The sequence below is a fragment of the Alosa pseudoharengus genome, unplaced genomic scaffold (genome assembly GCF_046254945.1).
Source record: "Alosa pseudoharengus isolate Yale_2024_CS ecotype anadromous, Long Island Sound unplaced genomic scaffold, YU_APseudo_1.1 YU_APseudo_1.1_scf_10, whole genome shotgun sequence".
In the NCBI taxonomy this organism is placed as follows: Eukaryota; Metazoa; Chordata; class Actinopteri; order Clupeiformes; family Clupeidae; genus Alosa; species Alosa pseudoharengus.
This window is the reverse complement of record NW_027468565.1, coordinates 29,860,801-29,888,300: the sequence shown is the minus strand read 5'-3', so window position 1 is coordinate 29,888,300 and position 27,500 is coordinate 29,860,801. Positions and strand designations below refer to the sequence as shown.

General features: G+C 44.8%; 1 protein-coding gene across 1 annotated transcript in view; it reads right to left on the bottom strand.

The window, feature by feature from the left end:
* The window catches only part of bicd1a (bicaudal D homolog 1a), a 50,845-nt gene that overhangs the window by 4,020 nt on the left and 19,325 nt on the right, over positions 1-27,500 (bottom strand). Inside the window, exons 2-5 of the mRNA XM_076299052.1 lie at positions 20,492-20,704; positions 7,716-7,868; positions 5,571-6,122; positions 1-964 (exon numbers count right to left, since the gene is read on the bottom strand). The exon at positions 1-964 is cut by the window's left edge and continues 233 nt beyond it. Of these exons, the coding sequence (XP_076155167.1) occupies positions 1-964; positions 5,571-6,122; positions 7,716-7,868; positions 20,492-20,704 (1,882 nt within the window). The remainder of the gene's footprint in view (positions 965-5,570; positions 6,123-7,715; positions 7,869-20,491; positions 20,705-27,500) is intronic.

Sequence of the window (27,500 nt, the reverse complement as noted above, 5' to 3'; positions counted from 1 at the left end):
TAGGCTCTTTTCGCAGGTCTCCGCCGCCGCCGCTGGAGCCGCTGTCCGGTGTGGGCGACAGGCACGTGGAGAAACTGATGTTGACCGGTGATGCGGAGCCCTGGGTGGTGCGGCTGGGGCTGCCCTGGCCTCCCTCCCCCCCACTGCCACCGCTGCCCGCTGACGACGAGGATGCCGGGGGCTCTTTGGAGGGCGATTCCTGGGGACTCCTGGGGGGGTCGGAGGAGGAGGTGGATCCGGCGGCCAGTCGGCGGGCCAGGCGTGGGGAGAGCAGGGCGCGCGGGTCTTCGGGCCCCTTGAGGCTGCCGCTGCGTGTGACGCGGCTCTGCCGATAGTAGTCCAGCATGACGCGGTTGGGCGTCTCGTTGTTGCACAGGCAGACGTGGTGGTAAAGCTGCGCGAGCTCCTCGCTGAAGGTGGCCAGCTCGTCCTGCGCCGCTGTCATCATGCTGTGGCTCTCGCTGGCCAGGCCCGACAGGCCACGCAGGTCGGCCTCCAGCGCCACGACGCGCTCTCGGGCCTCGAGGCACTCGCGCTCCAGCCTGCCCATCTGCTCGGTCAGCGTGCGCACCTTGCCCTCGCTGCGGCTCCTCTCTTCCGATTGGCTCTCCACCGCCTGGTTGTGCTTCTCCTTCAGCGTCTTGAGCTCGGCCTTCAGGTCGATCACCTCAGTGACCGCCACGCGGTACTTACCCTCCAGCACCTCGAAGCCGTGGAGCTCGACGTCGTCCGGGTTGTTGAAGCAGCCGTTGGTGGCGGTGGCATCCTCTGTGTTGTGGTCAGCGTCCTTCTCGGTCTCCTCGGCGTCAAACTGCTTGTTGCCGTAGAGACGGTGCATGGCGCTGATGCGCTCGTTGAGCCGGTGGACGCGGCGGTGCTGCTCGGTCAGGGCGCCCTGCGTGTGCTGCAGCTGTGTCTGCGACTCCTGCAACGTCACCAGCAGAGACGCCTTCTCACGCTCCACCTACAGGACAGGACGACAAACTGCGAGGTCAGAACACAACAGAGTGAAACATCCAAATTCAATGGCCGAAACATCCTCGCTCTTTTAGTTCTGGCAATACAACTTAATCAGATATCTCTGGAGATACAACTCAATATCTGGACTTTGTATTAGACATTGTAATGAAATTGCTCTGAATTGTCCACTCACAACAGAGTGCAAGTTCAGGACATGTTAGCATAGCTGTGCTAAGCAACATCTGTGACATGTAAGCATAATTTCAGAGTCCTGATTTACTGCTACAGTAATGTGAGGATTTGCTCAAAAAACAAATACCAAAACACTGTGCAAAGGCCAAACTCCAAAGGACATGTTTGAGTTGTCTACACTAAGAACACTTTATACTGATATACTGAGAATATTCTCTCTGAAATTCTAAGGCGTGTGTTGTTGTCATAAAGTGTATGTTGTCACACACTCCTCTGTGCTCCCTGCCACTGATGTCGGCGTGTCATTGTGGTATTGATGTAAAGGCGATGTCTCTGAGAGAGGGCACAGGTGGGTGTAATGTTTCGCCAGCGTTGCTTGTCGCATATTAGGACGAGATGGCATGGCCCTGGTTCCGGTAATTGATCTCAAGTGCTTGTGAATTGCTTTGTGATCAGCGTTGGTCCTGGAGGCGTCAGCCATCTTCAAACGGCCGCGCTGAGGCGGTGAAACCTTATCGATTCCTTCCTGGAGGAGGCCCAGCTACACAAAACAGGGCGGCCAAGGGGGAAGAAGTATAGCCCCGGCAGTGACAAGTGTTGACATGATGAGGTGTGTGTGTGTGTGTGTGCGTGTGTGTGTGTGTGTGTGTGTGTGTGTGTGTGTGTGTGCGTGTGTCAGTGAGGTGTGGGGAATGAATGATTCCAGATTTCACCCTTGGCCCTCCCAAGATTATTCATTCTGAAAGACATTTTAGTCCGCATTGGTGGTAATAATATGGGAACACATATGGGAAATGAAAATGTGGCTTATTTGAGATTTATTTGAATTTCAGACATTTTTAAATGGCACATCAGTGCAGGAAAAAAAACAGATAGACCTTTAGTTAAAAAGTGTGAGCTTATTCACTACACTATGTGTGTGAGAGTTTCTTTGGCTTGGTATTGAATTTGCTTTACAAAAAGTCAAATTCCAATAGCAACTGATTCCAATTGTATTCTAAACAAGTGGGCTGGTAGAACAGAACCTATTGTCTCTTACAAAGCAACACATTTACACACATCCGCACAGTCACACGCTGCGTCAAGCTTTCATGACCAAGAAAAACAACACAAAGAAAAGAATACAAATTGAAATCCAATAGACCACTGATCTGTGTTTGTGTCTGCTTGTGTGTGTGTGTGTGTCCTGTACACGCAGATGAATATATATTCCCTCCATAGCTATTACACATTCCATTAATCATGGGCAATATTATAACTGCAGTGAGAAGTGGTGCTCCCATGGGTTCCACTGTATTAAGCCCCCTAATGGCAGCAGTGTTCCACCGCAGTGAACGACCACTCACTCTTTAGCTCTAGTGCTGCAATGGTGAGGTAAGGCATTACGGCGATGGTGTCTCGCTTAGTGGGAGGCAGGATTGAGAGATGTATGAGACTTATTAGAGCAAACAGAAAATGAGAGACTCAATGAGCATGTGCAGTGAGACTGGCCAGGCTTGCTGTCTAACTGATGCTCTCAGGGAGACCGCAGATCTACTCAAGAATCTGGTGTAAGAGCCAGATAGCCATACTGTGCCTAATGTTGAGTTGTTACAGATAATTAGTGGCATTCTCTCCACATGATGATTGTGGGGAGTGAGATAGATATATGGATAGAAGAACCAGAAGAGTGTTTGGACATACATGTCATATAGCCAGCTAGATATACATGCATTGTAAGCCTATGCTATATGAAGTTATGATCATGTTCTATAAAGTTACTAACAAATCTATTATATAATTTGCTTATTTAAATAATTGAAATACTGTAGTCTGCATTATTACAATCATTATCTTCATCACAGTCCTTATTTCCACCAGTGCTGTAGAATTGTTATTCTAGGCAACTAGAACTAGATTTTCTCTCTGTGCTCTGTCAGTGTCAGACGTGCTATTTCTGTTACCTGCCCTTGAGTAAAACCCACACACACGTGCACATACTCACATGCTCAAAACACACACACACACACACACACACACACACACACACACACACACACACACACGTGCTGCTCGCACACAAACTCACTCTCTCTCACTCACACACTCACATAAACACATGCACGCACACTCACACACACCCATGCACGCACACACAGTGTTTTTTGTTTATTTTTCGAAAGTGACTAATCACAGTGAATGTTTTTGACAGCACTCTCTCTCAGAGGGAAACTGAGGCCAAGCTACACAAAACAAACGCACACATGTAAAAACATCATTAAATGTGTCTGTTTGTAAATGAGTGTTTTCTACACTGTAAGACGACCATTTGAAGTGATACCCAGCTCATAGTTTAACCCTGTGGGTCAGATAATAAAAAACAGAGTAAATCTGACTAAATCTGATTAGATACTCTGATTAGATCAGATCATATTAAATGGACGGGGACCCTTCCATGCGAAATCAGAGGTCTGGCCACGGTGGCTGCCCTCAGTGACTTGACATCTGGCTGATGTGTCTTTAGTTTCTCAGCGCCAGCAGTCACTCTCAGTATGCTGACACAGCCTTCGGCACTGAGGGCTGATGAATACACTTGGTGTGTGTGTGTGTGTGTGTGTGTGTGTTTGTGTTTGTGTGTCTGTGTGTGAGTCTTTGAGTTTGTTTGTGTCTATGTGTGTATGTGTGTGTGTGTGTGTGCGTGTATATGTGTGTGTGCATTCACATTCATGTGTGGGTGTGAGTGTATGTGTGTGTGGGTGTGTGCGCATGTGCATGCATGTGTGTACGAAGAGTGTATGTGAAACTGTGTGTGTGTACAGAGACTAGTGGAACCAACAGCCCTCAGGAAAGATGAACAGATGTGGAGACCAGGAGCAGAGAAGGACACACTCATCAGTCACCCCACCAGAGAAGGACACACTCACCCGTCACCCCACCAGAGAAGGACACACTCACCTGTCACCCCACTAGAGAAGGACACACTCACCAGTCACCCCACCAGAGAAGGACACACTCACCAGTCACCCCACCAGAGAAGGACACACTCACCAGTCACCCCACCAGAGAAGGACACATTCACCCGTCACCCCACCAGAGGGAGGAAGAGAGAGAGTGAGGGGTGGGGTGGGGGAGAGAACTGTAGCCTGGCGTATTCAGTTCAGTATGTCTTTTGCCATATAATATATATGTTTATATTTGTCATGTTGGTAAAGCTTATTTGCACTCAAAGTGAGCTGAGATACTCGGGAAAAGGGGAGAGAGCCTGAATAGGAATAGAGTCTGCAATGTAAAGGATGGTAATCAGCTACTGTAGGTCTCGTCCGTAATGTAAAGGATGGTAAACAGCTACTGTAGGTCTCGTCCGTAATGTAAAGGATAGTAATCAGCTACTGTAGGTCTCATCCGTAATGTAAAAGATGGTAAAAAGCTACTGTAGGCCTCGTCCGTAATGTAAAGGATGGTAAACAGCTACTGTAGGTCTCGTCCGTAATGTAAAGGATAGTAATCAGCTACTGTAGGTCTCATCCGTAATGTAAAAGATGGTAAAAAGCTACTGTAGGCCTCGTCCGTAATGTAAAGGATGGTAAACAGCTACTGTAGGTCTCGTCCGTAATGTAAAGGATGGTAAACAGCTACTGTAGGTCTCGTCCGTAATGTAAAGGATGGCAAACAGCTACTGTAAGTCTAATCCACAATGAAGAAATGGTTTAATAGCTAATGTAGGTCTAGTACGTAATGTAAAAGATGGGTTAAAAGCTAGGTCTAGTCCGTAATGTAAAAGATGGGTTAAAAGCTAGGTCTAGTCCGTAATGTAAAAGATGGGTAAACTGCTGCTGTAGGTCTAGTCCATAACGTAAAGGATAGGTTAACAGCCGATTAACAGAGAAGAGAAAATCTCTTCAAAAATGGCATGTGGTATGCTGTTTCATTTACACCCGACGGTGTTACACTGATGAAAACAAACAACAATGCCTAAACAAAACATTTTTTTTTTGCCATGAATGTGCTATGCTTGTCTATCCTTGACCTTTTTGACACTTTATTTGGCAGAGCGAGTGGCATGACTTGATTATGTTGTTTGGAAATACATTATGCATACTGAAATCCACTAAAACCTTCTTTGTAAGCAAAACTTTTCTTTTCTACTTCATAAAATTGAGCTTAACTTGACTTTTAGAAGATATATAAAAATATATATGTGTGTGTGTGTGTGTGTGTGTGAGAGAGAGTTTGTTTGTGTCATTAATATAAAAAAGAGTTGAACTTGACTTTTAGGAGATATATAAAGTAGTTAGTAAAGCGCTTAAAAGGCAGCTGACTCCACAGTCTGGGTTGTTGTTTTGAGTGCAACTGTGGCAACTGCTCAACAAAACCCACTGCTATGGTCCACTACACAAACAGCCTTGACCTTTAGCCTGGTTCAGCGGGGTGGGACTGACCTGAATGAGCTGTTGTTTGAGTTTCTGCATCTCTGAGAGGTTGAGCTCGCTGAACAGATCGGCCACTGGGGGCAGCACCGCAGCGTCCACCCCGTTCCTCCCCGTGCCGCCGCGGTGCCCGCCAAACTCCGCCGTGCCATTCGCCGTCGCCTTGTTGCCGAGGTGATGCCCGTTGCAGCGCCCCAAGTCCTCAACGCCGGGGCTGGACAGGGTGGACCCAGGGAGGCCGTGCAGGCTGGCCGACCCGTTGGCCGTGGGCGTGCCGGTGGCTGTGACCACGTCGTTCTCGCTGGCGAAGCGGAGCTGGTCGACGGCGGCGAGCGCCAGGTGGGCCCCGGCGCCGTAGACGCTGTCACTCAGGCTCAGGTGGTGCGCCAGCTCCTTGCGGAGGCCGTGTTTCTGCTCGCGCTCGCTCTTGAGCGCATCCAGCGCCTCCTCCAGCTGCGCCTGCGAGATGTCCTTCAGACGCAGCGCGTCCTCCAGCTGGCTATTGAGCAGCGCCGTCTCCTCCTCCAGGACCTTGATCTCGTGCTTCAGGCCCTCATACTCCACCTGCACAGAGGAGGAGAGGAGAGGAGGAGAGGAGAGGAGGAGAGGAGGGGAGGAGAGGAGAGGAGGGGAGGAGAGGAGAGAACGAGAGGAGAGGAGAGGAGGAGAGGAGAGGAGAGGAGGAGAGGAGAGGAGAGGAGAGGAGAGGAGAGGAGGAGAGGAGAGAAAGGGAGGAGAGGAGAGAAAGGGAGGAGAGGAGGAGAGGAGGAGAGAAGAGGAGGAGAGGAGATAAGGAGAGGAGAGGAGGAGAGGAGAGGAGGAGAGGAGGAGAAGAGAGAAGGAGAGGAGAGGAGGAGAGGAGGAGAGGAGGAGGGGAGGAGAGAATGGGAGGAGAGGAGGAGAGGAGGAGAGGAGAGAAGGGGAGGAGAGGAGGAGAGGAGAGGAGGAGAGGAGGGGAGAAGAGAAAGGGAGGAGAGGAGGAGAGGAGAGGAGGAGAGAAGAGGAGGAGAGGAGAGGAGGAGAGAAGAGGAGAAGAGGAGAGAAGGAGAGGAGGAGAGGAGAGGAGGGGAGGAGAGGAGGAGAGTAGGGGAGGAGAGAAAGGGAGGAGAGGAGAGGAGGAGAGGACAGGAGGAGAGAAGAGGAGGAGAGGAGAGGAGGGGAGGGGAGGAGAGAAGAGAAGGAGAGGAGAGGAGGAGAGGAGAGAAGGGGAGGAGAGGAGAGGAGAGGAGGAGAGGAGAGAAGGGGAGGAGAGAAGAGGAGGAGAGAAGGGGAGGAGAAGAAAAGAGAGGAAAACAGCAGAAGAGTGGAGAGAAGAGGAGGAGTGGAGGATAAGGACAGCAGAAAGGAAAAGGAGAAGAGAACAGAGGAGAGGAGTGGAGAAGAGAGGAGTGGAGGATAAGAGAAGAATAGAAGAGAAGAAAAGAGCAGAGGGGAGAAAGGGAATGGAATGCAGAGGAGAGGTGAGAAGAACAGGAGACGCAGGTCACGAGAGTAGAGGAACCAGGAGAGGAGACGCAGGTCACGAGAGTACAGGAACCAGGAGAGGAGACGCAGGTCACGAGAGTAGAGGAACCAGGAGAGGAGACGCAGGTCACGAGAGTAGAGGAACCAGGAGAGGAGACGCAGGTCACGAGAGTAGAGGAACCAGGAGAGGAGACGCAGGTCACGAGAGTAGAGGAACCAGGAGAGGAGACGCAGGTCATGAGAGTAGAGGAACCAGGAGAGGAGGCAGAAACAGAGGCGAAGAGAGAAAGACAGAAGCCAGGAGATGAAATGGAGGAGAAAAGAGGAGGAGAGGCAGCAGAGTTGTTGGAAACAATCCCAAATGTGGTTCTGTTTGACACATAACATGTTGCACATGCACTTGCATATCCACAGTTTATTCAGGTTTCTCACACATAGCTCTTCCATGGGTAGATTAGTGAGCGTCTAGACCAAGGTCTGTATGAGAATGGATACTTATAGAGTTGTGAGTATGTGACTGTGTATGTAAAAAGCTAGGCTTGTGATGTTTGGATATGTGTTCATGTAAGTGAGTGTCTTTTCTTGTGTTACTGTATGTTCTGAGTGAACATACTGTAAGTGTGTTTGTGTGTGTGTGCATGCAAGTGTGTGTGTGTGTGTGTGTGTGTGTGTGTGTGTGTGTGTGTGTATTACCTGGTTCTGTTTGAGTGTGGACACTAGTTTCTGTAGGGTGATGTTTTCCTCCTCCAGCTCTGTGTAATCCTGGAGGAGGCGCGTCTCTCTGAACTTGTACTCTCTAATCTCCTCCCGCATCCGACTCCTCTGAAGGTCCAACACCTCATTACTCTGAAACAGAGAGAGAGAGAGAGAGAGAGAGAGAGAGAGAGAGAGAGAGAGAGAAGGGAAGACAGAATGTGGATTGTAATTTCATCTGGCATATCAGCTTGGTTACTCTGCTTTGGAGATGTTAAACCTTTAAAAAACACTTTTTTCCTTTTTTCCACATTATAAAGGATACTGTTTTTAAAAAGAGAAATAGTTTCATCATGATAGAAGAGACATACTTCTCTGATCAGATAAAAGCATAGAGACAGTTAATACATCAAAGTCCACACAAAGCAACAGAAGGACAACTGAAACAACAATGGCTTTAGCTTGAAGTAAGGGCACATAACTCCAAAGTGTGTTGGAATTCTTCTGATAGTGACATTTTTTCCTCTTATCACAACTGAACATTGAACACACAGCTACACTGACACACATCCTGCAGCACACAGCAATATCAGGTCTAAAAATGTCAAGTCTACTGTATGCTGTTATGAGTGTAATGGTGTGTTTCTGCACAGGCTGCTGCTGGAGGAGTTGCGGTTTGTGTGTGTGTGTGTGTGTGTGTTCGTGCGTGCGTGCGTGTGTGTGTGTTGGAGGTTGATAATGTTGCAGTGTCTTGCTGGCAGCCTGCTGTAAGGTCTACTGCGAGTCTGATTATCTGCAGCAGTAACAGAAAGCAATCCATATTGCATTATTCACTTATTCACTTACACACACACACACACACACACACACACACACACACACACACACACACACACACACACACACACACACACACACACACACACACACACACACACACACACACACACACACACACACACACACACACACACACACACATGCTGGCAATAAATATTCTTATCTCTTTGTGTGAAATGTCACAGACAAATAAAACTTCCATGCCTGCCCTGCCTGGGTCAAAGGTCATAGGGATCGAGAGGAGTAAATCCTGGTGTTCATTATTCACAATAAACTGGCATCCAGAAGATCCAGCCAGCAGCCCCAAACAGAAATGACGAATGCACTGGCTACTTTAGTAGACTATACTGCAGTAATAGTGTCGACATCAACATTCGTGTGTGGCACCAGGTAAAACAAGGGCTCTACCACCACAAACACACACACATTCACTTAAACAGATGTATACACAAACACACGCGCACGCACGCACACACACACAGCTCCAGCGATAGAGTAACTTTTCTCCTGTTTTATCAATATTCAATTCCTGGAACTGCAGCAGTGGGAGCAGAGAGCAAAGGCTTTTGGCACAGACACACAGACACACACACATGCGCGCGCGTGCACACGTGCACACACACACACACACACACACACACACACACACACACACACACACACACACACACACACACACACACACACACACACACACACACACACACACACACACACACACACACACACACACACACACACACAGCAGAACATCTGCTTAGAATCCTTTATCCTATTACACTTTCTGGGAACAGAACAGGAGCACACTCTCTGTTCTTTAAGGGGATTGGCCCTCTTCTCTCTCTCCTCTCCTCTGAGCCACTCCTCTTATCCCAAAACAAGTTTCATTCTCTGAGCGAGTAACATCTTATTTCAGTGAGATACAATACAGCATATCCTTTATATATTTTTTCTCAAGTTTCTTTAAGAACATTTTAACCAAACAGAAGCTCACATTCATAGACGAAAGCCCCCAAGGATGCAGGTTAAATATAGAACACATGCAAAGCTCTTGAATGGCAGGTCAGAAGTACAGCCTTAAGAAGTGAAGTCTGAGGTGAGTCCGACTGTTGGGTGTTGATACAGCAGATATATATCTAATCTAAACATTTATAAGGGGAGTGAAATTCTTTGGAAGCTGTTAAAGTAAAGATACAGTAAATAACAAACATTTATTTGGGGTCAAAACCCTTTTTTCTACATGTATTTTCAAATCTGGGATCAGTAGGCTGAGCATTTTACCCCAACCAACATACACTGTCTTTTGTGCCATTGATTAGGAAGCACTGGTCGATAAAGGTGTGTTGTGAGTTCTCTGAAAAACTTAATTGGTAAGGACATCAAGCTGATGCTTACACTACACGCTGCACATAGTACGTGTGCTTCTGTGTTTGTTAAGTGTGCATGTGTGTGTATGTGTGTGTGTGTGTATGTGTGTGTGTGTGTGGATGAAATACCCTTTGTCTCACCTCTGTGCAAAGTTTCATAGAGGTCCCAAGGGTCATCTTCTGTTGAGCTTGGAGTGTGTCAGCACTTCTGCTTTGTGTGTGTGTGTATGTGTATGTCTATGTGTGTGTAGGTGTGTATGTGTGTGTTAGGTCCCCTGGCCAGTGAGGAGCATGTCAGCACCTTTCCTGAGTTACTCATATAACTCCAAGTGTGTATCTACACACACACACACACACACACACACACACACACACACACACATGAATGCACACACAGAAAGACGTGCAGGCACAAATAAATAGTTTCAGCACTTTTCGGAGTTGGGAAAGGAGTTGCTTTGTTCCCATGTGTGTGCATCTTTTAGGCTCATAAGGTTCAGATGCACACACACACACACACACACACACACACACACACACACACACACACACACACACACACACACACACACACACACACACCTGAGCTAAAATATCCAACCTTGGTAACACTTTACAGTTCATACGATCATTCTTAATAAATCATAAATCATAATGATGTGCCCACCATACTTGTGAATTTCCCATTGCCAACCAAATAAGATACTAACAGGTTAGCAACTATGGTTTTGGGAAACGCACCCCTGATTGTTTCCCAGGAAGCTACAGGGTCTTAGCTTTCTAAAGAGGTCATGCATTTGATGGTAGGCTGAAATAGGTGGGAACAGTTCCCTCTGTCATAAACCAGATGAAGTTAAAAGTGTCACCAAACTAACCCATGCTTATTTACCTACAGTAATGCCTTGCCTAAAATGACCCACAAATGTTAAAATAAGGTCAGAGAGAGGGGGACAGAGGGAGATAGAGGAAGAGGGAGAGATAGAGGGAAGAGGGGGAGCGAGAGGGAGGGGAGGTCCAGCTTCTGGAGTTTATTGCATGGACCCGTCTGACACTAAATATGGACAGGCCAGCTTTCAATGTCGTTGAGTAAATAAATTACTTTATTTTAACATTAATGTTGATGTCATATCGCCTAGTCTGCAAGACACAGGCCTATTGACTACCTCAAATTCTAATTGACTAACTCAATTAGACCATGCTAAAAAATCTCTGTGGCTAAAAACAAAGTCAGTTTGATCCAAGTTAGTCCAAGATGTCACCTGTGATACTACCCCTTCCTCATTATTGTTAGGCCAGGCCTCATGAATCGCTAAACAATACACACCTGGAACTCGTGATTCTAATTATCATTGAATTGAGAATGAGTGTGTCATGCCTTTATAAGCCTCCATAATGCCTGCTTGAATTCACCCTTTCCATTGTTTTTGGTGATTAAAAATGGCAGTAATGGCAAAGGTTTTTGTGTTGGTTCTCATTGCTACTTTCAGTAATGGTGAGTTTTATGTATCTTTTGGCAGTTGAGTTATGTTTTATAAAATCCTGATTTAAATAATCATGTCTTCTGCTCATCTTTTTGAACAGTCTTCTGTCTTCCAAAGAGAGACGTCACAGCAAAAGGTACCCATGATGAGGTTGATTCAACAACACCAAATCCCAATAACCAGACCCAAACTGAAGCTCAGGGTGAGTATTTAATGTTATGCTGTGGTGTAATGCTCTTATGTTCTTACAAGTTGGTTGGTTTTGTTTATAAATATCTAAACTTAAATGAAATCCCAAGGTGGTGCAAGTGAAGATGTCTAAGCAGGCACTCCAGCACCTAATCCCCACAATCTGACTGCTACGACACAACCTGGTGTTACTGGTAAATAGCTCTTTTATGTATGAGTTTCTGCAAGTGTGATTTATTGTGCGTTGACGTCTTAACTTTGCTTCTCTCTGTCTTCCTTTTATGTGGAAACCAAAAGATTGGGAAAGTGAAGATGGGCAAGTGAGAATGGCACTATAACCCCAAGTCTCCTAAACCAGACAACACCTGCTGCCCAAACTGGAGATGCTGGTAAGGACAATAGGCCTTTATCACGGCAGCTGAAGCAGGGCTGTTCACTTTCCTGTTAGCAGGCAAACCACAGGTGTTCCTAAAAACATAAACGAGGCCTCTGGTTGAAGTAACTGTGGCCGAATCTGACACTTAATTAGAAACACCTGTGCTCACACAGGAGCAGGGCTGTTCACTTCCTACTTCGGCTGCCGTGATAAAGGCCTATTGGGGCATTTGTGGTTATGCACATGACTAATAGACCCCTCACCTCCCCACTAAACTATTATGTGGACTAGAAAGAGATGGGTGCAAGTGAAGATGATGTGGTACTGTAACTGCAACCCCTATTCTCCAAAACCAGACCTGTAGTTCACAAAGAGATGTGCTTTGAGTTTTGTCCAACATTGTCAAGTATATTAAATTGGGATTCAATCATGAGAAATGGCTAGTGTATATCAACTTGGCTCAAATCCTGAGAGAAATCTACTGTCCACTGACTGTCAATTCAAAGGTCTACTTCCCTACCATATGGTTCAAAACATTGTTTAAACCAGATTTTAATTAGCACTTTTCTGCAAGTCAATGAGTTAACTGCTAAAGACACTTGTCTTGTGAATGATCTCCTGTAGAAAGCAGGTTCCATCAGTGCTAGCTTTTTTTTCTAACCTGTAGAAGGTGTTTTCAAACAAACCTCCAAATTTGGTTTACAATCTTTAAAATTCTAGCATCCATGGAAAAAACATCTAGGCATGGCATACACTCAAACTGAGATATCTGGTTTAACTCTTACTACATTTATTTGTTCTAAGTATTTACTAAACCTGGCACAACTCTTCAGCAGAAAATCAGTTAATTGACATCACCTGTAACGGGTAGTAGGAACACTGGCACAGGTGTTACTAAATATGTTAATGAAGCCTCTGTTCATAAGTGTAGCAGAAACGGAACCTTATTGATGTCATTAGCAACACCTAGGCCAGCCATTCTTTTACATATATTTACTGTATCTTGCCTTTTTCCCAAATTATAATTACTAGGGTCTAAAATAAAAATGAGACCAGTGACTGTTCTCCACTTCTGTGGCTTTCACCAAATGGACCAAGTGAAGATGCTGACCCAGATAGCAAAGGGGCGTTGAGGGGCGTTGAATCCACGTTTGTTTGAAGCGGCGGAGGTTGATTCAACGTGGATTCAACGCCCCTGTGCCATCAGGGTGAGGTTGCCACCACAACGCAGAATGCCCAAAACCAGACCACTTCGTTTTGCACACACACACACACGCACACGGTTTGGCTCTGAAATCAGATACTTCATGCGTGTTTCTTTTTTCTCTTGGTTTACTTGTGTGGAATCCCAAGATGGTGCAAGTGAGGATGCTATTGTCTTAACCACTGCACTGAATCTGCAAAATGGAACTACCTCTGCCCAAGATGGAACCACGACCACTGGTAAGTGTTTGGTTTGTCATGTTTTCCTGTAAAAAAAGATTTAAATGTAATTTCATTGATGGTCTGGAATTTCAATCTCTGATCAGATGTGGTCAGACCTGGTGCTCTGCATTAGAATTTGCTTTTCGTTTTAAGATTTTACTGCTTTTCCATCATGACTTTTGTGGCTGCAAGAAATGTGATTTGTGGTGATTTGTCTTAGACATACTAGTCACTTGTGGATGTAGTGCAATCCACGTTAGCTACTATTCCTTTTTTTTTTTTTTTTTTTTTTTTTTTTTAAATCCAGCCCCATATTGGAGCAATAGAATACTATGGCCTTGCTCACCAATGGGGTCAATGATCATCGTGTTTTATTAGTTTTGTATTTATCCTGTTTTTGCATGTCACCTTGAATTGTAGGTACTGTGTAAAAATGTAGGCAGTTCATGTGGGCCCAAAATGCTGTACAATGAATCACTTTGCCTTAAGCAAGTGTGCAGAAATGGGACATTGTGGGCTGGCCAGGTTCATATTTCAGTCTGTAGCTTGCTAATAAACTCAACCAGTGGTCACAACAAAATGTCTTGCAGTTAACCAATGGCGTATTGTAAGTAAAAGGCTGCTTTTTATCCCTGTAGACTCCCATGACGACTCCTGAAGTGACTGCTCAGAATGCTAATGCTTAATGGAATTCCTCCTGACATCTTGTGGCATTTCCTGCACTTTGGTTTTCTACATCTTGAATTCAATAAAGGCCAGATTTCCTTAACCAACATTGTCTTTCCTTGTTTAAGTGGTGTCATGACTCCTAAACCTCTTAACCAACTCGATAACACTTTACGGTAACAGTACATGAACTAGGAGTTCATGCATGACTGAATTCATTTTTTATTTTTATTTTTTCCTTAAAATGTCATGAGGCACCAGGAATTGACTTGAGGTCTTTAGTCCATGTGGAAATTTGTCTTTGAATTCAGGTTCTTTTAAAAGGACACAAATACACATCATGGCACACACAAAACAGGCAGCAAGAATAAATATATGGTTCCATATGAATTACTTGAGTTAAGCAATGTTATTGCACTTGGTATGAATAACTTCTCATACATGTTCTTGGTTGCTCTAGCAGCTCTGACGTCTCCCTGAAGGCAGTTTTATAAATTCCTGGTAACACATTTTATGGTAAATTAATTTATCATGACTTTATTGATTAATTCATGATTTATGCATTACTTCATTTCTATATATATTATGAATCTGGAATGGACATAAGTTCAAAGTTTCTCATTCAAGACCTCATGCATGAACAATAAATCAGCTAAAGCATTACTGTAGGTACGGTGGGTACATCATTGATTTCTTAAGCATGATCATGAATTTAAGGTTAAAGGAAAATTCCGGTATTTAGCGAACACCAATAACCACTCGGTGAGTTGCAGTTTTGAAAATGAACGTTAAGGGTTGTTTAGGACATGTTTGAGCATGTCCGTAGGCAGCAACTCAGAAGTAGTCAAAGGCGATTCAAAATGAGTCAAAGTCGAGACCGGACCAATCGTCAAAATTTCGGTGTCCACCACTCTAGTTCATCCAAAACAAACCAGAAAAGGGACTCAAAGTGCTAAATACTGGAATTTTCCTTTAATTACTCATGAGTTCATGTTTATGACCCCTCAACTAAAGTGTGAACAATGGCATGTGTTTAGAGAAATGCATAAGTTGTGTCCAAATCAGAATTTGAGTAGTGATGACCACATTTTTGTCAGAAAAAGAAATGATCGTTCTTAATCATAAATCATAATGATGAGCCCACCATACAATGGTTTAGTTGATGGGTTGATGTATGAGGTCACAAATGACAGACTATGAAATCATGTCAATTCATGAGATATTAAGGGATGAAGTAATACATAAATCATGAATCATTACACATAAATGCATGATAATTCATATACTGTAAAGTGTTATCGAAACATTTATACTATATGCAGACCATGTGAGTTTAGATGTCTAATACATGATAAAAAAAAAACTGATGCTGCTGAAAACTATTTAGTTTTTGATCACTGGGTGAGCTTTCATCTGTGGACAAACAGACTAACTGATGTTTACACACACAAACACAGTTCTTACACACACATCTTACAATGGGACACGCCCCCACCATGCAAGGGGCGTGTCCAGTGTTGCCACAGTTACCTTGAAAAAGTAATCTGATTACTGATTACTCCTTTAAAAAGTAACTTAGTTACTTTACTGATTACTTGATTTTAAAAGTAACTAAGTTAGATTACAAGTTACTTTATTAGTTACTTTCAGCAGCTGCCAACAACACCCCCAACGCCTCAACATAAAAATGATAACGGTTTTGTCAATACTCAATATACTGGAAGTGCATTTTAACAGCAATGTATAGCAGACATCCCAACCTAACCTACTTAGATACTGAAATTCAGATGTTTGTTCAATAATGTCTAAGTACACCAAATAAGGAAGGCCTATTGATAGAAACTGTTATAGTAAAATATGTAGATTTTTTTTCATGTAGCCTTGGCAACTAGCCATCTTGTAGCCTATAGGCCTGAATAATATGCAAATGAAATTACACTTGTTAAACTCACCTCAACAAGTCTTTTGAAATCATTTAACCCGCCGTGAGCAATGCTAATCTTTTGAGACAATTGGGTACACTTTTGTGTAGTCTGATGTGAAATGGGTCTTAAATATTCCTTTTTGAGGGGCACTGACGCTGCCATGACGCTTCTGTTCCTAGATACACTGACTGAACTGATTAATTATGTTTGGGAGAAAAGAGATATAAGCACTTACACTGAAAACGGATTGGTTGATTTAGCAAAACAGACCAGGATGCTCTCTGTCTTGGATGCGCTTCAGATACAAACGCACCACTCCTCTCTCTCTCCCTCTCCGTTGTGTGCGCATTAAGCTATGCACACGCGATTTGAAGCAAAGATTCTAGAATCTTTGATTTGAAGTCCGGTCTGGCTTGCGTGCTCTTGTTCGCTCTAGGTTCCGGGAGATTTTATGTAATTTGCGGGCGTCAGGAAGCCGCTATCAATATGTGGGAGACTACTCACAAAACTTCGGGAGACTTGGGATGTCTAGCTAGACAGCACTTTGTCGACAGCACAGAATGTACAATGTACCTTAATGTTGTCATGTTTAACTGACACAAACTCAAAGTAATGACTGATGAAATGTGCATCTCTCTCTCTCCCTCCATTGTTGTTTACGTTTGTGTCGCTGCACGTGAATTGTCCTCATGCTGAAAACATGAGCATAGCCTCTACATGACATTAATACCCAAGACAAGAAGAAAGCAAAGAATATATCTTTTTATTAAGGAACATGACAAAAATAGTAACGCACAGTAACTTAGATAAGTAACTTTAATCTGATTACTGGTTTGTAAATAGTAGCGCGTTAGATTACTCGTTACTGAAAAAAGTGGTAAAAATAGACTAACGCGTTACTGGCATCACTGGGCGTGTCCCATAGTGAGACGTCTCACTCATCTCCCTCAGAGAACTGGGGTTACATATGTAACCTAAAGTTTCCGAGTCAAAAGAAAATCTTGAAAATCATTTACTCAGATCCACCAAATCCACTAAAGACGTAGCCACTACCCTTAACATCAGCATCAAATCCCATAGTCCAGGGAGTGAGTGGAGTCACTGATCACAGCCTGAACCCCTCTATTGACACGCCCCCCCCCCCCCCCACACCCTAGAGGATGTGTTGTCTCACCGCTGGTCCACTGCCCTGCTGGGCAGCACGAGGCTGAGCCCACTGCGAAGGCCAGGGGATTACTGGACAATTATCCCTCAGCGACGACCCTTTGTTGGGGTGCTAACCAGAGGCTCCACACGAGCAGGGGTCAGGACGAGACCATCCCCCCCCCCCCCCCACCTTCACCCCCCTACCCCACTACACACACACACACACACACACACCAACCCCTTGACCACCCCGACACAAACAGCAGCTTACCCACTAGAGAACAATGGCAGGTCAATGCCACAACACAGCATGGCACGGCACGACACAGCACAACTGTCTCTGTCTATTACAGACTCTATAAGTCTCACTTCACGCCTATTTAGATCTATCAACAAATAAGGGTTTGCAGTTCTGTGGGGGAGTGACACAGAAGTTGAACTTGAATTGTAACATCCTTGACCTAAACAAGACTAACCACCAAAACAAAGCAGTTCCATCTCCAGAGTTTACCTATCTTAAGCTGATATTTCTTCACATTGGAAATATATTGAAAATGCATTTGACTTTGATAAATACCTCTGCTATTTACATGGATTAACAGGGCAATTCCTTTTCCTACAGAATTTAGATTACCAAACTCCTGCCACCAACAAGCTGCTCACCATGGCAGCATTTAAAACCTACGGCTCAAGACCAGCTTCGTGTCACCTGAAGAGCTGGAAAAAGGGAGGAGCTGAGTAGCTGCAGAGACTAAAGCACTGGAGAAGGAGACAGCCATGAATGGCTCTTCCACATCAGGCCAAAGCAGGATGTTAGATAGCACTGCTCCTTCAGCTAAAAAAAAAAACCCACCAACAGCTTAGCCAGTCAGTTTCTGCAGGGCACTGGCGTGGAGCTAGACAGCTACCTGCTGATGGTGACATCTGACAGCGAGTGTCATCCACTGGATCCCACCTCCCCCGCATCAGCCGCCTGGCGAAGACATCCTTACAGTATGTATCCCAGTCATGTCACTAGCTCTCCCTCTGACTGTTCATTCAGCATGGAGGTAATACAGTGACAAGCACCAGGGCAGCACTTAGGACAGGCTGGTGTTCCTGGATAAGAACTTGAATGTTGTTTTGTTAAACTATTAGAACCCTTGACAGGCTGTTGTTCCTGTGGCAACTTTAATGGATATTGTGGTTCAATCTTTTGTGAAGTTATTAGAATAATTATCACACTGAGTGACTATCTTAAAAAAGATCAAACAAACCCCAGCAACAGCTGATGCGTTGTTACCAACCCCCCCCCCCCCCCATTCGCTTAAGTCGCTTGAGACATGCTACTACTCCCAACACTTGGGAAAAAAATAATAACTTGATATAATACTGTCACTGTCCAAAAAGTGGAAAAACAAAAATACTGTGATATTAATTGTAGGTCGTATCGCCCACCCTTACTGCTGCTTTGCCACAGCCCCACGGCCAAGTTGACACCTTTGTGAAGTCACAGGGGGGATCAATGGGAAACACCTTACAGGTGAGACCCTGAGATCTGACACTTCAATATGAAAATGTAATTGAACAGTGTATTGCATTATTTATACTGCAAAAGAGCTACATGTTGTCTTGAACTACATTATGGACTTTACGATGTAACCTAAAATGAAGAGGCACTAAATTATCACATTATCCATATGACATTATCACAGATCCACCTCCCTGTTTTCAGCACACAAACGGGCACACCTGATATTCAAGATAAAGACATTAAATGCTGTATTCTGTACACCATTAAAGATTTAGGAACTCATAAAATAAAATAAAATATAAGAGCTACACTAATGATGAATAAAAAACAACACAAGTGAAGTGCCTATGCTTTGCACAAAGATATAAATAATAAACTACTTTTGCTCACATCTGCTAAATGGTTAAATATACATAAATGTGCCCAGAGCCCAGCGTGCTCTTCATGTTTTGCCTGGTCACGTGCGTCTCCTCAGCTATGTGCGCTATGCAGCAGGTATGTTGCTGCGTCGGGCCCGAGGCAGGCAGGACTCACGGGGGGCAGCCCGCAGGACACTCTGTGCTCCGCCACCCCTATGTGCCGAGCTCAGGACATTTTCCCCTTTTTCTGCAGCTTAGCGGTGGATTTGGCCTCTACAATGGGGCCGTGGCGACAGTCTCTGACCCTGGCGTTACACCCCATACCCCCGGCCACTGACTGCTGACACACACGCACACACACACACACACACACACACTCACGTACACGCTGGATGGGTGACCTCTGGGTGACCTACATGCTGCCCTCCTGACCTGTCATTCATACAGAAGCCCGACAAAAATTGCTAATGATAAGAGTAATGTTTAATGGGGCACAGGGTGGTGGACACATGACTGCTCAGAGTGGCTTCTGCATTATTCAAAACATCTCATCTTACAAAACAAAACATTCAGTTAGATCAATAAATGTAACAATAAATATCACACACCTATTGCTGAAATGCTACGCATGACACATAATTTATCATTAGCATATGTTGCTTTTCTGTTGCTAACTTGCTAATGAGGTTAATAAATAGGACTATGTTTGCTTGGTGGGAGTCAATCCATCAGACTCTCAATAGCTGAGTCTGCTATTCTGCTAGTCCTCTCATAAAACAGTAAAAATGGCACTATATTGCTAAGGCACTGCAGCAGTGTCAGGTCTGTCACGTCATAGACAAATATGGCTATGCTCTGATGCGCAAGACAAGCGTGGCCGAGTTTCCATTGCACAAGCTAATGTTGCATCACCAATCTGCAAACAGTCCACAGTGAAGGCACTAGGCACAGTGCCAGCATTCACAAGGACAACAAGCTCATATAAGCATGGAGTCAGTTTTTACCTGCTTATAACAAAGAGTATACGAATATTCTTCAGTGTTTCAGCACTGAGATTGTCAAACAAGATAGTTATGAAATCAAGGATACCAAACTCTGGAAGTCAAAGAAGTGAAGACCCTCTCTTAGTCGAGCATCAACCTCAGCTAAATTGGGAAGATTTTCCATAAATGTGTGGGAATATCTGTCTATATCCTGACATGCTGACCTAATTCAATATATGATGTGATATGTGAATTCAGTAGGGTCTCTGATTATTCTGCACTTTTATCTGTGACTGTCCAGTGACTATGATCAAGGTGGTACTTTTCCCTTTTGCAATGATTCTGCATCTTGGATGTTTGAGCTGTTTTCTACATCTTCTGTGATTTAGCAACACCATTCCCCCTTCAAATAGCCATGCCAGTAAGACACATTGAATTGAATTGAATTGAATTGAATTGAATTGAATTGAATTGAATTGAATTGAGTCCGACTGTTGTGCTCTCACCTCTCTGAGCTCCTGCACGAGCATGTTGAGCCTCTCACTCTCGGCCTGGGCGTTGGAAGCCACCGAGCGGTTGTTCTTCAGCTCGGTCTGCAGCTCCAGAAGCCGGCCCATGTAGTACGCCTCCTTACTGGCCGACTCCTGCAGCAGCGTCTCCTCGTTGCTCTCCCCGTCCTCCGCCACCTTGCGCTGCTGGGAGTAGGCCTGGCCAAACGCCTGCGGAGAGAGACAGAGAAGAGGGGGAGGCATGTTAATAGCTGGAGCAGTGTGTGGGATTTAAGGAGAGCGAGGGATCGTGTGAGAGAGAAGAGGGAGAAAGAGGGAGAAGAGGGAGAGAGAAGAGAGAAAGAGAGAAGAGAGAGAGAGAAGAGGGAGAAAGAGAGAGAAGAGGGAGAGAGAAGAGAGAAAGAGAGAAGAGAGAGAGAGAAGAGGGAGAAAGAGAGAGAAGAGGGAGAGAGAAGAGAGAGAGAGAGAAGAGGGAGAGAGAAGAGGGAGAAAGAGAGAGAGAGAGAGAGGGAGAGAGAGAGAGAAGAGGGAGAAAGAGAGAGAGAAGAGGGAGAGAGAGAGAGAGAGAGAGAAGAGGGAGAGAGAAGAGAGAGAGAGAGAAGAGGGAGAGAGAAGAGGGAGAAAGAGAGAGAGAGAGGGAGAGAGAGAGAGAAGAGGGAGAGAGAAGAGGGAGAAAGAGAGAGAGAGAGAGAGGGAGAGAGAGAGAGAAGAGGGAGAAAGAGAGAGAAGAGGGAGAGAGAAGAGAGAGAGAGAGAAGAGGGAGAGAGAAGAGGGAGAAAGAGAGAGAGAGAGAGGGAGAGAGAGAGAGAAGAGGGAGAAAGAGAGAGAGAAGAGGGAGAGAGAGAGAGAGAGAGAGAAGAGGGAGAAAGAGAGAAGGGAGAATCTGTAAAACAAGGAGGAGAGAGTCCTCTTGAACCTCTACTGTATTTACATAAATAAGACACAGCTGATAGAGCACAGCAATAGCAAGATGAGGTCAAAGGTTAAATCCCATAGAACACAGCAATGAATTTCACACCTGGCCTTACATCTGTCAAACAACTCGGGTAAACAAATGCAGCTCGCATAATGGGAAATGAGATGCAGCTTGCTTTTCAGATCTCAAGCCGATTCTATTCACAAAGCCAGATTCTATTCACAAAGCAAGATTCTACTCACAAAGCCAGATTATCTAATCACAAAACCAGATTATATTCACACAGCCAGATTCTACTCACAAAGCCAGATTCTCTAATCACAAAACCAGATTCTATTCACACAGCCAGATTCTATTCACAAAGCCAGATTCTCAGAAAGCCTGCCTCCAGTATTCGTCCCTGTTAATAACTGCAAATGAAGGCCAGATTGATGGAGACTGCAGGGGAAGCCCCACTGGCTGGCAGCCCCACTGAGGGAGGCGTTTGAATGGATGTGAGCAGCTGAGTCTGCGATAAATGACTGCCATTATTCCTCCTTAATTAGCACTGAGATATCAGTCACGCTCAGAGAAAAAAAGCCAACGTTATCAGACATTGTGCTTGCAGACTGAGGGATGACGGGAAAGCCTGCACTGTTTTTTTGGAAGTTCATTGCTACTGGGGTCACAAGTTTGAGGTTTCTGTCTGAGAAAGAGAAACTGGGACAAGAGTTAAGCTACATGAATTTCCATTTAGTTCAGTTTTCTCATGATCGATCCTATTTATACATATGTATGGGTTACATAGGCTTTTAGCCTGTAATCACATTCTACACTCTTTACACACACTCTTGACCAGGGGAATTCTTCCTTTTAAAGACCCAAAAATGTATCTGGGTCGAGGGCCGTGGGCCAAAAGTAAGCATTCATGTTATGTCACTTTACATTAAATTGAAATATACAGTATTATATTTTTGTCAGTAATGCCACAACCTCAGACAGCGATCCATAGCGACCCCGGCTACTCACTCGCGTCAACCCCCCACCTCCTTTTTGCTCCGTGTGAAACTGTAGTCAGCTAATGAACTGCAGCTAACCCTTAAAAAAGCCGTTGGAACAGAAATTCCCAGCGGCTGACATACGTTTACAACTAGCAGGACGGGCAAAAAAGTCGGCCCGCAGGCCCCAAATTGGGCACCCCTGTTCTTGACTAATCACTACCTTTTATACTCTTCACTTATACTTGACTAACTAACTGACCAACTCTCTTAACAGCTTATGGTAATGGTGGTAACACATCCTGCTCATAATGATTTAGATAAGGAACACAAACACATTTGTGCTTAATGTCTCCATTAAGGCTGTCAAATGATTAAAACCATGGCGGAAATTAAATGTTACTGTTCACTGCAGGAGATGTAATGTGCTTTTAGTCCCAAAAAAGTTTGTCCTCCTTTTTAGTGTGGAAGATTAATTTGAGGTCATTTGCATGCATTTCCCTTGGCCACTAGCCCATCACTACAGGACTATCCCTCTTCAGGTGTGCTACCTGGTGACAAAAGTACTAATACACCAAGAAAGAAAGTGTACGAGTCCGAACCAAGCAGAGCATCTTCCTGCAGGTGCTCTCTGGTGTGGAGCCTCGCTCATGTGAACTCCTCAAGGTAAGAGCGATGATATTTCAGCTCCCCCTGCCTGATCAATACTAACTCTGTTCCCATTCCCCTGACAAAGGTGTTCACGCGACGCAGATCCGGCGTGTCATGGCAAAAGAATCCCCTTCCTTGATTGGGAGATGTGAGCTGTTGTAAACAGTGTCCAGCAGCAGGCCAATGACGGTCTGAGGGGTGGAGAGGGGGCAAGAAGGGGAGATGAGGTGGGGAGAAGATTTTTTTGTGTGTGTCAGATCTTAACTCTCAATGTGTAGCATCAGCTAAATTGTTGCTGGGGCAAAATTGATCCTCTGAAGGTGAGGCTTGGGCACTGTGCTGGGTGGACACTGCATGCATGACCGAGCCATACATCATTTTTAATTAAGACTCGATACATTCTCACTGCCAACTACACAATCTATTACATACAGTAAATGCGTCTTTGTATTCTTCCGGTATTTGTTTACAGGTTTCAAAAATAGACATTTGTTCAAAGGCTTGAAGTCAGACTGTGTAAAGCCTCACGTGGTGTTGAATGGAGAGTACATCCCATCTGATCTGATGTTAAAAGACTTGGACTATCTGTCTCTATTAACCTATACAAAAACATTGTAACTGTATGTCATTAGCTGTTTCTTCTTCTTTAGGGACTTTAGGGTCTGCACACACACACACACACACACACACATACACATACAGACACACACACACACACACACACACACACACACACACACACACACACACACACACACACACACACACACACACACACACACACACACACACACACACACACACACACACACACACACACACACACACACACACACACACACACACACACACACACACACACACACACACACACACACACACACACACACACACACACACACACACACACAAACCCTGATACTCATTACGCCAAATCTACTGAAGAGGCAGCAGCTGTCACAGAGGAGGTCAGGAAACCCAGCCTCTAACCCTACACACAACCCTATTAAAGTCGGTGCAGATAACTACACACAAGCATGCGCACGCATGCGTGCACGTGCACACACACACACACACACACACACACACACACACACACACACACACACACACACACACATACACATACAGGCTGTAAGAGCACACAACCCTATTACAGTGGGGGCAAAGCAATGACACTGTACCCTTCACAGTAATATGTGCTAAAATGTCTAAAATGTGTAAAAATATTAGCTAAATGTCTACTGCCAACCAAGAACCATGATCTTTTGCGCCAAATAATATAAAAAATATGATTTGATGTAAATATATAAATTAATAATTTTAAAAATATATAAATTAATGCAATATGAAAGTAAATGTCATAGAACTGAGGGTTTTGAGTTTGAGTCTGAGTTTGTTTTCCTCAAAAGTGCGCTTGGCCCCTTGTGTGTTCTCAGTTGATGAGGTATTACTGAGACACAGACAGCCCCTATATTTAACCAGAACAGAGCCATTTTTATCACGGCAAAGAAAATGCGTTCCTCAAAAAAGCAAAGAACCTTGCAATGTTTCTTCTCCATCAGCATGGAGTGGACACCCTCCATAGACCCCGATCCGCCTGTTTAAATGAGGGTGGTTTTCCGTACACAAGCAACCCTGTTACGAGACGAGCACAGAGTGCATTATTTATGAAGGATGTGTGAAATTGTGTTGTTGTTGTTTGGAAGGTTTTGGCTCATCATGCGCAAAAAAGCCCCTTTGCTCTGCTCCTCTCCCTGCGGTGCCTCTATCCGCGGGGCTGGAAATAGCTGTATGCAGCAGAACAGAGCTCCAGATTTATGCTCATTACACAACTTCCCACTCAAAGGGTCTAATAATGAACCAATGAACCACTGAACCCTGTGAGCATGTTAAGAAAGCATTTAAATGGGGGGGGGCATATCAGCCAGTCAAATAAATCTTAACATGCCTGCCAAAAATCTAAACCAATACTGTCATTATTACATTAGCATACATAGCAGCCTGCAGATCTGGGACCAGTTTCTTCGCACAAGATGAATAGACAGCTGATGCTGGATCAGACGGCCTATGAAAAGCTGCCAGACGTGGATCAGGTCCTGATGTAGCTGCATCATTCTGGGGTGTCCCACTAAATCCTCTAACTGCTTGGCCTGAAGTGCAGTGTGTGTGTGTGTGTGTGTCTGTGGAGTGCCATGTGTGTACGTGTGTGTGTATGTGTATGTGTATGAAGTGCCAGGCTTGCGTGTGTGTGTGTGTGTGTGTGTGTGTGTGTGTGTGTGTGTGTGTGTGTGTGTGTGTGTACGTGTGTGTTATGAAGTGCCATGCTTGCATGTGTGTGTGTGTGTGTGTGTGTGTGTGTGTGTGTGTGTGTGTGTGTGTGAAGTGCCATGTGTGTGTGTATGATGTCCCGTGTGTGAGTGTGTGTGTATTTTGGGGGGACAGCAGCAGAGCTAGGACACAGCGGGAAACTCATTTATCACCCTCACACTCACTCTGCCTCTTCACTGCAACCAACCCAGAGGCCAGGGCTCTACATACTGTACACACACACACACACACACACATTAGAGGATAACACACACGCCCGGAGAGCACTGATAGACTACATGAACATCATAAATAAACCCTGTCATTGTCAAACTGCTGGGATGTCTTTATACCTCTTTATAACTTTTCAACTCAATCAGATAAACAACATCAGAAAGGAACTTACTCTTTCTTACAGATCAGTATTCAACTGTGAGAAGTTGAACACATCACCATGTTTCTTTAATTCCATGATCGTGTGATATAATATAATTACCATGTATTTAGTGTGATTAAAAGAAATCCAGTGGAAGCATTCTTAGCATAATAATTATGGTGTAACTAATAGATTTCTGATAAAAGAGTATTTATGTTGTTGTTGATGACTGATGACAACCAGAGGGCTGTTAAACCCACACAGAGGTCAGAGGAGCCGGGTCACCCAACGTGACTCAGACCCGAGCCTGGCTCCTGTGACTCATGACAAACATGCTGCACTGACACACACACACACACACACACACACACACACACACACACACACACACACACACACACACACACACACACACACACACACACACCACACAATCAAGTGAGCATGGAGTTTGTGAGATTTCTAGATAGGGGGTTAAAAAAAACTGTGGTAGTCTCTGTCATGGCCTCTGGTTTGTTCTTTTCTGTCCAAAAGAATCTGGCTAAAGACATGTGTAACACTAGGGGATGGGCAAACAGCAGTAACATCAACAACATCAACAACAATAACAACACATACGAAGAGCAGACTTAACAGAAAGATGCACACAAACCTTCCCCGGACCAATCTCCTCACACACACACACACAAACCTTCCCCGGACCAATCTCCTCACACACACACACAAACCTTCCCCGGACCAATCTCCTTGGTCTCGCTTCAGTAGCATTATTCTTTAAAACTAAATAAAGGTTGTTTTCATTGTGATTTGGCCCACTCAAGAAAGACTAACACACACACACACACGCACACACACACGCACACACACACACACACACACACACACACACACGCACACACACGCACACACACACACACACACACACACACACACACACACACACACACACACACACACACACACACACACACACACACACACACACACACACACACACACACACAGTTCTCCTTCAGTGTCCCCTGCTGCTGGTTGCCCTGATTGCCCCCTGATTCCCTAAAAAGGCAGGCCACACTAGCCCAACCCAGCCCGTTCCCCATACTGCACACAAAACGTGTTGATTAATCCTGGTGCTGGTGTGAATGTGAATGGCCCTTTCATTGTAAATGCAAATGAGACCCGTGGATGGTCCTGTGGCAGCCAGCCTCGGGCCCTGGGGCCGGGGGGCAGCAGCTGGGGGGCCCCCAGGAGGCCCCTCTGGCTCTTATAGGTAATTAAAGCTCTGGTGCTGTGGCGCAGAAATGCTTTCTCCACATTAAATAAAAAAATTAAAAAAACATTGATTGTTTTTAGCCAACTGAATATTGACTTTATTTAAAGTTGAAAATGGCTTTTAGTTTCAAGCATAATTGGACACAGAATTAAGGTGAAGAAATAATTCCATACGGACACATTGCAAAACACAGACATGTTACTATATCAGAATACTGAAATGTTCAATTGAACATGCATTTAATTCAACAACGACTTTTTTTTGTATCCAGTTCAAGACACTCTAAATGCATTGAGATCAATGCTGGGCCCTCCTATTAGGATGTGCTTTTCACAGAGTGAGGCTCAGTGCTGTGCTGAAGGGGACGAGTGCTGTGATATTTTGTTTAGATAGGCCTCAGGACAGAAGGGCCACAGAGACAGGGAACACAATGGAACTGGCCAGGCAGATGGCTTTATAACAAGACGGCTCTCAGCAGAGAGATAGAGGGGAGAGAGAGAGAG